Source organism: Gossypium hirsutum, chromosome D12 (assembly GCF_007990345.1).
Source record: "Gossypium hirsutum isolate 1008001.06 chromosome D12, Gossypium_hirsutum_v2.1, whole genome shotgun sequence".
Classification (NCBI taxonomy): Eukaryota; Viridiplantae; Streptophyta; class Magnoliopsida; order Malvales; family Malvaceae; genus Gossypium; species Gossypium hirsutum.
Window position 1 is genome coordinate 41318066 of NC_053448.1, and position 15992 is coordinate 41334057.

Sequence of the window (15992 nt, forward strand, 5' to 3'; positions counted from 1 at the left end):
CTCTTTTGCTTCTCCATTTGTTTTCCTCCATTCTCCATCTCTTTTAAGGTAGTTTTTATATATTTTCCATTTGTTAAAATTCTAGTCCCTATACTTTTATTTTTTTGAACAATTTAATTTTTTTCTTTTCCCTTTCTTCTTCCCCTTTAGTTTTAACAAATGGAAAACATAAAAAAAAAACTACATTAAAAGAGATGGAGAAGGGAGGAAAACAGAGGGAGAAGCAGAAGAGAATGAAAAAAAAAAAGAAAAAAAAGAAAAGCTAAAAGAACATAAAAGAAAAAAATTACTCAAAACGAAAAAAATATGGGGATTAATTGTGTAATTTAACCTAAATTTTTTGTTTGAAATGATGATTTAACATGTCACGTCAACTTACTATTACACCATTAACAGCAATTAACGGCTTAGTGACTAAAATGTTACAACATGTTAATGTAAGTGACTAAAGCGTAACATTTCAAACATAAGTGACTAAAATGTAACATGAGGTAAACAAAAGTGACTATTTTGATACTTTACCCTAATTTTAAATTGTATTAAAATTATTTTATTATATATATATATGTATATATTATATTACAGTGTTTTATCTAAAGAAAGAAACACTCAATTCACATTACAATGATACATAATACCCTCCATTTGAAGTACTTATTTATAATTTATTTTCTTTCAAATTTTTATATTATAAATACAATAAAATTTATTTTAAATAAATTCTCTCTTTATTTTTATAATTAAATTAACTTTTAATGTTATAATATTAAAATTACATAATATTCAATTGTTAAGCTTAAAATATAGTCTTAATAAAAGGACACTTATTAATATAGTTTAATTATTAAATATAACAAAATCGTGCATCACACGGGATAAAAAAACCAGTATATATGGGGAGGGATCTATTTACACAAGTGTAAGATTATAGTAGTTTTATACCATTTTCATATATTTTCGTATGATTAATATTTTAACAATTCAACTATTAAACTTATTAATATAATTGTACTTGTTATGCATGTAAATTTTCGAACCGATATAATATTTCTATCATATTGATCTTAAATATTGTATATAGTAATATTTATTGAATGATTGAAAGTTTTTTTTTACATAAAACAAATAGTTAAAATTTTAATTTACATCAAATTTGACACGTATGATCTATAAGAATAGAATATAAAATATGACGGTTTGATCGTTAAAACATTAATCGTATGTAAATTTTATACAGATATAAGCATATCCCTCCCTTTATATATATTAGAATAATAAAATTATTTAATCAAATTCAAGACACATATGTACGAGTCCGAATTTTAAACCAACACTTTTTTTGAAAAATAAAAAATAGAAGGTAAAGATTATCCAGAAATCTAATCCGAAATTGATGTTAATTAAAGATTTGAACACGTTCCACCAATGATTCAGTCGATTTTATTGCACCTAAAAAAGGGTCAGCTAGCGTGGAAATCGACTTTCCGTGACTTTGGTAATTAGCTTGGTGTTGAAATTCAGATGGTAAGGAATTTGAGGTCAAATATCTTACATAAATTATAAGGTAAATCTATCCATTATGTATAATTTTTCGTTTTGATCACTTAATTTTAAAAAAGTTATAATTTAGTTATTTTCTTTAATCTTTAAGTGGCTAACGCTAATGGTTAAATTATAATTTTTTTTAGTTAAGTGATCAAAACGAAAACTTATGTGCAATTGAGTGACTATTAATATAGTTTACCCTAAATCATATACTTTATTGTTTTTTCTTCCTCACTATAAAACAAATCATATATGTTCTATAAATGTTGAGATTTAAACTTCACGTGAACTGAATAGAATCTTTTTAAAGAGATAAGTAATTGAATGGAGTGAAGAGCTTATCTATACATTAGATAGAGTATGAAATATATATACAGATTACAAATGTGATCTTGACTTATCTAGTAAAGCTTAACAATCTATTTAAATAAGTAACAACCTATTTGAATAAATAACAAAATATTAGCAGATTTATCTAAAGTAGAATACTCAGTCAACGAGGCCTAAGAAATAGTATTGTTAGCTTTGTTACGCCCCTTCAAGTTGGTGGTTGGCTCGACAAGCGACCACTTGGTAAACAATCGATCAAAGGTTTTACAAGAAAGCGGTTTAGTAAGTAAGTCAGCCACCTGATCAGCAGAGTGAAGATACTGAACTATAATTCGTTTGTTCTCAACTTGGTCACGGACAAAATGAAAATCGATGGCAATATGCTTCATCCGACTATGTATAACTGGATTTTTGCACAAATAAGTAACACCGACATTATCTGTATGTATAACTGGTGGTGTTGAGAGAGTATACCATAGCTCACGTAGCATATTAGTGAGCCAATTAGTCTCGGCAACGGCAGCAGCCACAGCGCAGTATTCAGCCTCTGTGGAGGAACGAGATACAGCTCGTTGTTTCTTGGACGACCAGGAGATAGGTGTACTGCCCAAGTAAGTAATGTACCCCGTTGTGGATGTACGATCAACTGGATCACCAGCCCAATCTGCATCGGAGTAGACAAAAAGACGTGGATTGTTCTCTTTGACTATTCGCAATCCATAGTTTGATGTCCGATTGAGGTACCAAAGCAATCGTTTAAGGGCCCTCCAATGTGATGCTCCAGGACAGTGCATAAACTGAGCCACTTTGTTTACAGAAAAGGCTATATCTGGTCGTGTGAAGGCAAGATATTGAAGTTTACCCACAAGCTTGCGATATCCCGTGCCATCAATTATCGAATCAGAAGAGAATGCAACAAGCATTGTGTCAGAGCTCATTGGAGTCAAGACGCCCTTAGAGTCCTGCATATTGGCCTCATGCAATAAATCTGTAACATATTTTTGCTGAGATAAATACAAACCTCCCTGAGATGGGGCTACCTCAATCCCAAAAAAGTAATGTAATGTACCAAGATCCTTGATTGAAAAACGTTGTGCCAATGGGGTTGTTTCAAGGCTTGTTTGTAATTTGTAGGCAAGATGTGTTCGATTTTAGTAGTGGTACAAGCTGCGAACAGTTTTGGCTTTGTTATATTATTTTTGGATCTAGTCATCATGGGATGCATGTTGGTAGTGGGTTGCGTGTTGGCTGTGGGTTCAGGTTGGCTTGCATTATTTGCGGGATTAGCCGAGGGTGTAGGTGTGCTGGTTTCAGCTGGAGTGCGAGGCGATGGGAGAAAAGTGGGGCAGGTGGTGGTTCCAGTTGAATTGGGTTCAACGTCGGGCATAGGGCAGCAGGAGATGCAAGAGTACCTGAGCACGGACGCAACCCTTGATGTTGGTCGATGGAGATGAGAGACAATAGTCGGAAACAATCACCTGCATGCACACTAAAATCTGTATTTTGATTGAGATTATTAGCCTCTTGTTGTTGATCAATTGATTCCCAAAATGCAAGTTTGAAATTCAATTTGAAACGGTCACACATAGTTTGAAATGGAAAATCATTTTCATAAAACACAACATCTTGGGAGAGATAAATTTTGGAGGACACCGGATTAAAACATTGGTGACTATAGTACTTGGATGAAAAACCAAGATATACACACGGATTGGATTTTGTGACTAGTTTATGTTTCGCATAGGGTCAGAGCCATGGGTAACACAAGCAGCTAAAGGTTTTGAGGTTGTCTAGTTTTGGTTTAACCTTGAATAGTATTTCATGAGGAGTTCTGTTTTCTAGTGTTGGTATCGGCATTTTATTGATAAGAAAAACAACATGTTGACAAGCAAAGGTCCAAAATGTACTAGGTAGACAGGCTTGGTGCATTAGGGTCTTTGCAGTTTCAATGACATGTCGGTGGCGTCTTTCAACAAGGGCTACTCGTTGTGGTGTGTACGGAGGGGAAATTAGATGTTGAATGCCATGAGTGTGTACATACGGTATTAGCCCAAGATACTCTTTACCACCATTGGTATATAAGGAATAAATTTTAGAGTCAAATTATCGTTCTAAAAGAGGATGAAGTGTTTTAAAAATGTTTTGAACTTCATCTTTTGTTTTTAAAGTGTATAACCACATGTAGTGGGAGTATTGATAAAAAAAAGAATATAATATCGCTTTTGATCAATTGAGATGACTGGGGAAGGACCCCATAAATCACTAAAAAGTGTTTGAAGCAGTTTGGTGCTGGGCAATGTATTTTCAGAAAATGGCAACCTGTGCATTTTATTTGAAGCACATGAATTACAAACGGATGAAATTTTTGAAGTAGAAAACAGAATTGAAAACTTATTTAAAATTTGAAGTAAAGTTCGACGATTGGGATGTCCCAACCGTCGATGCCATAAGTTTAAATTTTGCACCGCCACATTGCATTTAGGAGTGGGAAGACACAGATTGTTTCGCGGCCACTCGTACAAACCATCTCTATTCGGTCCTTGCATTAGAGGCACTCCCGTACTCAGATCCTTCACAACAAAGGAGAAAGGAAAGAATTCAATTGATATATTGTTATCAAGGCAAAATTGTGAGACAGAGATAATATTATAGGCAATATTAGGAGAGCATAGGGTATTGGATAGTTGAAATTGTTGATTTGAAGTATCTAAGTAAGTGTTACCAGTATGGGAGATTGGAATGGTATTACCATTGACCATGGTGATCTCAGTCGATCCGTGGTAGTCATGTGCATGGACCAAGTTTCCAGAATCCGATGTCATGTGGTGACTTGCTCCGAAGTCAAACACCCATATTTGTTCAGATTGAGAAGTGTAGCCAGCATAATTAGCACGAGCCTGATGATGATTATGAGATTGTGACCGACACACCTTGGCCGTGTAACCGATACGTTCACACAACTGGCAACGAGGTTTGTCATATGAAGAGGTGGTCGAGTTACGCTGTTGACGCCATGGAGTATTGTTTTTGGATGTAGAGCGCCAATTTTGATTTCTTGGGATGAATGGCCTTTGATTGGAATTGTTTTGGGCTACAGCGGCAACAACGGTTGGTGGTTTCTTTCTCTCTTCATTTTGAAGGAAGAGTTCATAATCAAGAAGCTTATCATACAATTCCTCATATGAGATCGAAGTTGATCGAGAGCGAACGACAACAGAGATGGCAGTATATTTTGGCCCAAGCCCTTGTAGGATGCGAACCGTAAGTTGAACATCAGTCAAAGGTTCACCTGCAATGGCAAGTTCATCGGCAATGGTTCTAATATCATAGAGATAATCAGCAACAGGACGGGTGTCCTTTGTGAGTCGGGCAAGATTATCTTGCAGAGTAATAAGTCAGGTTTGTGATTTGTTTGCGAAAGCAGTTTGAAGGGCAAGCCAAGCTTTGTGGGCTGTTGGGGCATTGGCCACGGTTGAGGCAAGTGTTGGTTTAACCGAGGCTAAGAGAGCATTTTGAACAAGCTGGTCTTGTTGAAACCATTTTTGATATGCTGGATTGATGACATTGTGGTTGTCAGTTGTGATCGTTGGTGGTGGGGCGGATAAAGAGCCATCAAGGTGGCCAAAGATGTTGTGGCCGTGCATCAACATGGAGACTTGAGCTTTCCATGTGGAGTAATTTTGGCTACCGATTAATTTGATCGGCAGCTGGGACGCAGGATTGAATTGGATAATTGTATTGGTTGAGGGAGTAGTGTTGTCGGAGTTAACAACCGTGACTGCCATTGTTTCAGAGTAGGAGAGAGTGGGAAAGAAGAAAGGGGAAAAAAATTTAACTCGTGTGAGTTTGAGAGGCTCTGATTACCATAAAAAGATAAGTAATTGAATGGAGTGAAGAGCTTATCTATACATTTGATAGAGTATGGAATATATATACAGATTACAAATGTGATTCTGACTTATCTAGTAAAGCTTAACAACCTATTTAAATAAGTAACAACCTATTTGAATAAATAACAAAATATTAACAGATTTATCTAAAATAGAATACTCAGTCAACGAGGCCTAAGAAATAGTATTGTTAGCTTTGTTACTTTTAAAGAGTAAATATGAAAACTAACCCGAAATTTATCAATATTTGATAACACCCTTTTAAGATTTGTTGCTTTTAAGTATATGATTTTATGCAATAAATTGAAAGTCACTTTCAATGGATTATTTTTGCTAATTTAATGATCAATCTTTATGTGTATGTACCAAAGGATGAGGCTGGAAATGTTTAGAGAGACTTGTCGGTGCTTTAAAAGCTTGAACATGAAGAAGAAAAAAGAAGGAACATATACTTTATTGTGTTATATATGGTTTTTGTTTAAGGCTAGTGGCATATTTTTTAAGACACCTTAATCATGCTTGTTCAAGTTCATTAATTGAATAATAAGGATGATTATTTTTGCTTTAAGCACGTTTATTAATGGATAATGACAAAAACCCTTTGCTAAATCAAGTTGGAAAATATAGGATTTATTATAAAAATAAATAAATATGAGTGGTGATGCACCCACTCTTACTACCCATAGTCCTTATATTATGCATGTGCAACAAAATAATACAAATATATATGTATATACACATAAAAAAATATCATAAAGCTTGCTTTACCTATCTCTCTTGTGCCTTTTTGACCTGTTTTTTTGTTTGTCCATGCATCTAAATAATTCTTCATGTTTTGGCCACGTTTAATCACCTTTTGTTGCTCGGATGACTGGACTTGCTCAAAGGGTTACAGAGTTGAATTTGGCAAATTTCTCCAACCTGGTCACTCAACTTTTTTTTCCTACATTAGTTTTGACGCATGGTAACTTTTCCAAATTTTAGTGCATGCATCATCTAAATTAGATGATGACATGTACAATTTCAGACAATCACCTCATCACAAGGACTAAAATTGGGAAAAGTAGCCAAGTGTCAAGACTAATGTATGAAAAAAAAGTTCAGTGACCAAGTTAGAGAAATTTACCAAATTCAAGGACTGAATATTGCCTTGTCCCAAAATATAAAGAAAAAAACTTAATAGTTTTTTAGGGTTGATAGCACCGGGCATCGCTAAATTATTATTTAAATTAATTCTCAAACTATAAAATATTCTAATTGAGTCCTCAAACCTATTAGTAATATACAATTAGGTTTTATTGCCAAGATAACAACCGGTTTGGGCATTTAACGTTAGCTCAAGATCTAATGTGAGATATATTTAAAATATATGGATCAAATTTTAAATATGTTTGTACTTGAATTGCATGGATTATATCTTTTTTAAAACACATCAAATTTAACTTATCTATATAGTAAGTATTTACGCGTTTTTAAATATGTTCCACTTGTCATATCCAAACACCACCTTAATTGACCTTTTAGATTGACGAGTCTAATTAATACAATATTAATATTGGAAGAATTCAATTAAAACATTTTAAAATTTAAATCAATTTGAAACCTTTCCTGCAATTAGCCCTTCAAAGAGACCCATAAAAGGTCAAAAATTTGAAAAAACTCATTAAACCCTTCAAATGTTTTTAAAAGCTCATAACGTCCAAAGAGGGTTTTGTAACGAGCAAGGCTTTACTGTGGTGAAAAAAAAAGGGAAAATTGGTAGCCATTAACGAATGATTGATGTTTGATGGCAACCCTACATGGAAGTGTTAGAGTGTTCACTATTTCAAGTGTGATTTAAATTTGAGTCACATTAATCGTTTATCTTCTTTTTATTATTAAAAAAAAAAAAGCTTGAAGTCAAAAGAGAGACCCATTTTTTATTTTTACTTAATATTGAAGATGATGAAATTTGTTGTCAGTTACTTTTTTTTCCACATAATTCAACCACTCTCTTTAATAAGCTTTGTCTTTATATAGAAAAATCATATTATTAAATTAATCCTTCTTCTTTTTCTTCTACCTTTTTGACTTTGAATTATTTAAGATGGCTATAGAATCCTCTCATCCTCTGCTGTTAGTCACCTTCTGTCTTCTTTTTGCTACCAAACCTGTAAAGTAAGCCTAACTATTTGCAATTTCTACCCATAGACAAAATCCCCACGGTTAAAATTTATATTATATTAATGTAATCGAGATATCTTTTGTATTTATTTTACAGTTCATAAAGATTAGTTTTTTTTAGGTTCATGGTTATCCCTCCCAATAATATTATTTTAGTGTTTGAATTTAAATTTAGTATAATGTGCTTTACCATTGCACTCAACTCTTGTTATGTATATATCACCAATGTGTGCTAAGTTAAGTGTCAAAGAATTTGATCCCCTTATGTTTTTCGAGCCTCGTGGATTCAGAAAATAATATTGAGAGAATTTTACTTCTCATTTAAGAGTTTAATCTGACTTAACTTTGGATTTAATCTGAGCTCAATAACATTATCGGATACTAGTTGGTCTTAGAAAATATATATATTTTGCTGCAGTAAGAGGCAACACCAAGAGGGGCAGTAAGGGGCTTTGACTCCCAAAATGGAAAATTTTGTTGTTTAATCCCTTCATAGATGATGAAATTGTAAGTTAATAAATGAAAAAGTTACACTTTGCCCTTTAAAATGAAAAAAAAATCTATTTAATCTCATCAAAATAATAAAATTATAAATTAATACGTGATAAAATTACACTTTATGACTATCAGATGCAACAAAAAAATGTATATATCAACATTAGTTGCAATAAGAAACAACCTCGGCCCCAAGTAAAAAAATTATTATTTAATCCTTTCATAAATGATGTAGTTATAAAGTAATAAATGGTAAAATTACGCTTTACCCCCGAAAATGAAAAAGATTCGAACTAATCTATTAAAAATTCATAAAATTATAAATAAATACACAATAAAATCACACTTCAACTTTTAAAATTTTATAATTCAATTTCACCTTCAAAATCAAACTTCCCATAGAAGCAATTAAGACTGTCAAATTATGGTCTCCATATGAGACATTTGCATTAATGAAAAATGTAAATAATTCAATTTCTTAGCATGTGACAGATATGGAACAAAAATCTGTATGAAAACGCCATTAAACTTTCCAACTCAGGCTTGACATGGATCCACCAAACTTGTTGTTGAAGGTACATAAAAAGTGTTTAATGGCATGTTTTTTTGAAAAAAAATCATTGAATCTATGATTTTTTTGCACATGTATGTTTTCTTAACCAACAAAAAGGTCATAAATTTATGAGGATTAATTGAACATTGTGCATTAATGAATGATAATTAATTTTTCGTTAAGTTTGTACATTTAGAATTAATGAATATGGTTTATACAGATAAATTGATGAATCTTATGTTCATAAGTAATAAAGTTTAGCATTTGGGTTAAAGAGTGTGTTTCAAAAGCATTGTGGAATAATCATTAATTTATTTTTTAATATTAATTTACTTCTTTTATCACTTTAGTCCTAATTTCTTTTGGGATCACTTTGGGTCTCAACATTTAAAATTTACTCAATTTGCTTTCTTTTAATAGCACTAACATAACCACTCATATAGCAATCCATGTATACTTCATAAAAATATTTAAAAAGTCAATAAATTTAAGAAAAATTGACAAAATTTTAGCAAAATTATGCCATTAAGTATAAATTGATTACATTAAAGTATTATAGAGACCTATACTAGGAGTCAAATTGTATTTTCTTTCCTTTTACTAAAAAATAGACAAATTAATCCATGTACGTTAAATCAAAGATCATATTAGTTCTTTCTGTTAAAAATTTTATCTATATGTACCGTTAAAAACTGACATGATTGATAGAATAACCAAATAGTAATACTTGGTACCGGGAAAATGCAATATGAGAGTATAGCATTGGTTAGGGTTGAAAATTAATTTTACAAAGAAGTTATTTTTATAGACTCTTGATAATATATAAAAACGGCCATGGACTTATAACCCTTTTGCTATGCCATGACTTTCCTTCGTCTCCCCTTTTCATACGTTAAAAACTCGTCGCCACTCCTTTTTGCTTATATAAACAAATCATTTTTAGTCACCATTTTTATTTATACAAAAAAAACCATGGGATCCAAAGCAGAGAAAGAATGGAGTTCCACATCAAAGCTACCATTATTTTCATCCCCACATGCACACATGCAATCACCGGAAAAACAATGGGTTTTGACCCCACCACACCATGCTTTAGCCTCGGTTCCGTTCCGGTGGGAAGAAGAACCAGGGAAACCCAAACCATGTTGCACAACAACACTCACCACTACTTATGACTTGGGTCGAAAGTGCTTGGAACTGCCTCCTAGGTTGCTGATACTGGATGCTGCTAAGAACACCGCCGGCGGCAAGCTTTATTCGCCGATCACGGTGTTGGATGGTCCTTATATGGGCAAGGCTAGGTTTCAGTCTTCTTCTCTTAGGATAGGAAGTGAGTGTTATGGGTCGTTTCGTAGTGGTAGTTTTAGTCCTGAAAATATGGTGGTGCACGGTGGTAGTGGTGGTGGTGGCATGGTGGTTAGTAGCAAGAGAGTGAAGAGAGATAAAGGGTTTCTTGGTTCTCGAAGAAGGGATGTTTTCCCATCTTTTGGAGATGAATATGGTAGCAGCTTTAACACTCTTTCTCGTTCCAAATCTCATTTCTGGGTAAGTTTTTGTCTTTGTCTCCTTTGTACATAGGTTAATTTATGATTTTAGTCCCTCTGTTATGCTGAAATTTGGGTTTAGTCCCCCTACTTTAATTAGCCTAGTTTGGTACTTTCCTTTTACAGTCTATATTACAAATTAAACACTTAAATGAATTTGTGTTACGTGTCCAGTTAACACATAAATTATATTGTTTTGAAGGTAATCTTGTCATTTTATATATTTTATATCTGAAAAATATACCATTATAATTTCCTATATTTGGAATTTAACATTCTAACCAAAATATCATTTGTAATTTATATTAATATTTTATAAACATATTTTTTATTTATATTTGTTGTTGCCTAGATGAATTTTAAAAAAAAACAAATTTAAGTTTTTGATTGATTGAATATGCACGTAGCTCTGAATGTCTGATCCATGTCATTATTTGATGAGAGGCTTTATCATCAATTTCAACCTACTAAATAGGTAAATGGATTAAACCATAAAACCAGAAATCGACCACTTTGTTATTATGATATTATTTTCATATGGTGCAATTTTTTTTAAGAATAGTCTTGCTTTAAAGTCACAACTTTATAGAGAAATGAACAATACATATAGGGCAATAAATTAGGTGTACTGCTATTTTGCTATGATAGGCAGGGTTTGGTTGCCGTAGGATAGGAAGGACAGGGGTAAAATTATGTGACCCACCGGCAAAATTTTCTAGATTTGTAGGCATGCATCTACCTCATTTTCGCCTTATTTATGGTTATGGGTTTCAATTGTGTTTATTTCTTCATTTCAGTCCCTGTCCTAGTTTCAATAAAAAGTTTTAATTGTTTTGTTTTTAATTCTTACACTACTACATCCTAGAAAAGTTGTTTGATTTGGTGTTTGGACATGACAGGGAAGTATCTATCAAGGCTTAAAGCAAGTGGTTCCATGGAGCAAAAGGGGAAAGAAGGATAGGTTTATGGCCTGATCTTTCTAATCCAAGGCAAACCCTATTTTATAACATGAGGTTGAAATGAACAGATTTATCTGTGTCGGCTGCAGTAGTGGCCAAAATATTAATCCATTTAAGCAGCTTGATATTTTCCTGTAAATGAAAGTGACTAATTAAATGTAATATATATCTACTTTTATTTGGATGGCTATGGCTATGGCTATGGCTATGGCTATGGCTATGGCTGTAATGGCAATCTTTTGCATGTATAAATATGACTGTGTTGGCCTAGATATCGGATGGTCACGTTGGATCCTGATTAAATTTGGGGTTAAGTCGAGTCAAACCCCTAAACTGGCGATAAGACTCCTAATGCTTATTTTCTACGTTCACTAGACTAAACCGATGATTTGACTATAACAAGACATAATGAGGTATTGACAATGAGAGAGGTTTACCAATTGAGCAAATAAAAAGAACAATGGATTTTAACCATGAAAATCAAAATATAAGTAACACTCATATTCTCATACTAAACATGAGGTTGAAAGGCACTTTAGAAAGTTCCTCAAATTAAAAAAGTTGGACTTATTTCGTCGGTGATTACAAGCTACACGTAAATTTTTGCCTCTTTTCGATCCATAAATCATATCAACCCCGTTTTTTACCAGTCACACCTGAAACCACCTGCAACAATGGAGCACATCAATCTGTTAAAACGAGAACATAAAAATACGACACTGTAAGCATAACTAAGGCTATAAAATTTATAGGGTGAGTGTTTCATAGATCCTTTTAGCATTAACCGGGATTTAGATATCCAAAGTTGAAAGAATTTTGGAGCACATACGAAAAACTAATGTAGTTGATCTAGCTCATAAGCATGATAACTCCGACAATGCTGATTCAAACCAGTGTTCTTTTTCCAAAGAGATGCATCAAGGACAAGGCACACATTTCAGATATAAAGAAGTTTTTATTAAGCATCTTATCCTATATGCATTGAAGAAAGCAAGAACTTCTATAGTGGTCTCGTATTATAGTATCTATTCTCCCCTTCAATGATACCAATCAATCCTAATACCTAGATGAAAATGTATATAGTTTTGAATAACATAATAGTCACAAAGGGTAACAGGCATTAATAGCAACTTTGACATCCAAGTTCAAATAAGGAAGATCTGCAGAAAAAGAACAACTCTCTTTAGTGCAGCTAGAATGTAAGCATTATCAGTTGTAGAAGCGTATTGATGACAGCTAAAACTCATTGTACTGAATGCTCTAACTTTCCACCATTTTCAAATATAGTCTTGAAACTCTATGCAAGGATTAGAAATCTGCCATGTCAAAAGAAAAGAACAAATACCCCGTAACTAGAATCTCAAAACTTCTCTCCTATGACATGTCTAAACCCAATTATTGTGGTTAAGCTAATCCACAAACAAAAATAACAAATAAAGCCTGTACAAAAAGATACGTGCTATACTTACGTCTCTTAAAGCAGGTTGAGGGACTTGCTTTGATGACTCCATGGAATCTAAAATGGGCCTTACAACAGCTGGTAGGAAGAGACCTGCATAATTTTCACAAAAATATCAAGCACACAACAAAAGAGATAAAAAGGAAAAAAAAAAAAAAAGGCTCAATCTTCACAAAAATGCAGGAAAAAGCCAGAAAATTCAAACACCAATCTTTGCGGAATATTGTTCTTTCTTCAAGATAGATTCATACAATCAACAACTGAAAACACTATCATTTCGGATTCATATACTCATTACCCTAACTGCAATAATCGCGTGTGGTCACAATGTGTGTTATCTCAAGACCCGCATTTTCCCCTACCACTGTTGTTTCGATTATTAGACACAATATTAACTCGATCGCAGCGATTTCAGCCATAGAATGTACCAACTTTATGCATCACTTCAGATCTAGAATCCTTCTTTTTTAATGACTAAGATATCCTTCACGTCTGTTTGATGGTTCACAACTAATCCTTTTGGAGTTCATGGCTACCCCTTCCCCCACAATGGTACTTTCCCTTACCACTGCAGTTGTTAATAGATCTAGAATCCTTTGCATCATGACATATACGTATAAGTCATACATTGGATGATAATTTATGAATCGAATTTCAGATTATTCAAAAAGAAAAACACACACAACTTTCAACTAAAAGCGTAGATGATTCTGAATTTCCTAATAAAGCCAATGTTTCTTCTAATTCCAAATTATACTAAACCCAAACAGCATATAACTAGGGATTAAATTAGCAATGATCGAAAAAAAAAAACTAACCAAAACCAGCGATGAGGCAAGAAGCAGCTACAACTGGCTCTTGCACTACGAATATCTTAAGCTTCTCCATCACCGCCATATCTTAAATCGAAAATTTCCGTCTTTTACAACCTTTTCTTCTCGACGAGCCAACTCTCTGTTCTTTGATGAAAGCCCCCAAAATTGAAATGGATGATCCCAGTCTTTAGGAAATTAGAAATCAAGATTCAAATCAATATTGGTGAATCTCGGGTCGGGTAACTGAGAAAAACATACCAAAAAAAAAAACAATAAAATAAAATAAAATATGCTATAAATCAATGTAACTTTCCCATATTTGGAATTTAGTCGTTAAGCGGTAAAAATTACTCAATTTTTTTTAAAAATTAATTAAGACCTTACTCTTTTTTTTTTCGTTCAATTAGGTATTTAAAATTTTAAAATGTATCAAGAAAGTCCTTAAACTTAAAAAAATAATAATTAAGCCCATGATTTTTCTTTTGCATTCAATTGGATTCTTAAACTTTCAAAATACATAAAAAAATGTCATTTGACCATTAACTTTAACAGTTGACTATTAAAGTTAACTTCACCTAAATTTTTTCAGTTAAAGTCATCCCGTGTTACAACCACGGCGTGACATGTAACAAAAAATTATAAAAAAATAAAAATCAATAAAATTTATAAATATTATTAAATTTTAATTAAAAATATTAAAAATTTATTAAAAGTAGAAAAAATATAAAAATTATAAAATTTTATAAAAATTATAAAAAAATTATAAAATGCATCAAAAAGGTTCTTTAATCATTAACTTTAACTGTTGACCGTTAAAGTTAACTACCCCAACTTTTTTCAGTTAAAGTCATAATGTGTCGCAACACAGTATGACATGTGACGAAAAATAATAAAAAGTAAAAATCAATAAAAATTATAGAAAAATTATAAAATGCTTCTTTTAGTACAAAAATTTTTATAATTTTTTTATAAATTTTATATTTATTTACATTTTTTTATAATTTTCTTACAACTTTATGGAATTTTATAATCTTTTTTATATTTCTATATATTTCTATATATTTTATCATTTTTAATATTTTTTTATATATTTTATTAAAATTTAATCATTTTTATAATTTTTATTGATTTTTATTTTTTTATCTTTTTTGCCACATGTCATGTTGTGGTTGTGACACGTGATGGCTTTAACTGAAAAAAATTAGGGGCGGTTCAAGTATCCAAGTGAGTGTAAAAAAAAATTAGGGCTTAATTTTTTTTAAAGTTTGAGGGTCTTTTTATACATTTTGAAAGTTTAAATACCCAATTGAGTGTAAAAAAAAAGGCTTAATTACTTCTTTTTTTATGTTGAAGGGTTTTTTACACCCTTAAACCTTTTATTTTTATTTTAAAAAATTTAGTCTTTTTACTTTTTAGATTTCAAAGTACAGTTGAAATCTTTCTTACTTAATAGCAATGTAACAAAAAATGATTCTGAATTGAACTTGAATTTAATAGAATAATTTTAATTGTGTCAGCAACTCGACTTGCATTTTTAAATTTGAAAAATAAATGGATTAAATTTTTTGAAATAAATTATATTAAAACAGACGTGACTTTTTTTTTTAGTATTATGTAAAAATAACAAGTTGAGATGAGGTTGTAAAATTCTAATGCAAATTTCAAGTCCATTGACCTTCCTAACCCCAGTAGCTAGGTAGTTGATTTTATTGCCAATTATTATAATTAAGGGTTAAATCACTTTTAGGGCAACTTGGTAATTATTCGCATATTAGAGCTTGAACTTTTTTTGTCCAAGTTAATCCATAATATTTCTTTGAATACCCTAAAATCCGGGCTCAAGTGTACCCCGATATGCAAACAGTTGTCAAGTTCAGGCTAATATGAGAACAATTGAGAAATTTAAGGATTAACTTGGATAAAAAAAAGTTTAAGTTGCAATGCAAAAACAATTACGTAATTTAAGCCTCAATATAGAAGTAATGAACTTAGACGAAAAAAAATCCAATTCCTAATGTGAGAATTGTTACGAAGTTCAAACTCCAAATAATAACGAGTTGAGTAACAATAAAAGAGAGCTCTAAAGTTTTGGTGTATGTTAATGTACATGGCAACAAATGGGATTCGAGCTTGCATTGCCAATAAAATTATCTCATTGGACAAAAATTAAATTGAATAGTTTAACTTTTGAAATCTAAGCCGTATTGAATAAAAATTAAGGAATTTGACTTCCACAGTT

At 32.0% G+C, this 15992-nt stretch overlaps 2 protein-coding genes across 2 annotated transcripts; one reads left to right on the top strand and one right to left on the bottom strand.

Moving 5' to 3' along the window:
- Positions 1 to 9806: 9806 nt before the first annotated feature.
- LOC107948165 (uncharacterized protein At4g00950) lies at positions 9807 to 11751 on the top strand. Its single transcript, XM_016882634.2, has 2 exons — positions 9807 to 10521; positions 11420 to 11751. Exons 1-2 carry the CDS (start codon positions 9838 to 9840, stop codon positions 11492 to 11494), a joined length of 759 nt encoding a protein of 252 aa, XP_016738123.2. The 5' UTR covers positions 9807 to 9837; the 3' UTR covers positions 11495 to 11751.
- A 168-nt stretch (positions 11752 to 11919) lies between these two features.
- LOC121224124 (uncharacterized) lies at positions 11920 to 14135 on the bottom strand. Its single transcript, XM_041106732.1, has 3 exons — positions 13757 to 14135; positions 12949 to 13031; positions 11920 to 12145 (listed from the first exon to the last, which is right to left on the bottom strand). Exons 1-3 carry the CDS (start codon positions 13833 to 13835, stop codon positions 12110 to 12112), a joined length of 198 nt encoding a protein of 65 aa, XP_040962666.1. The 5' UTR covers positions 13836 to 14135; the 3' UTR covers positions 11920 to 12109.
- Between the last annotated feature and the right edge of the window lie 1857 nt (positions 14136 to 15992).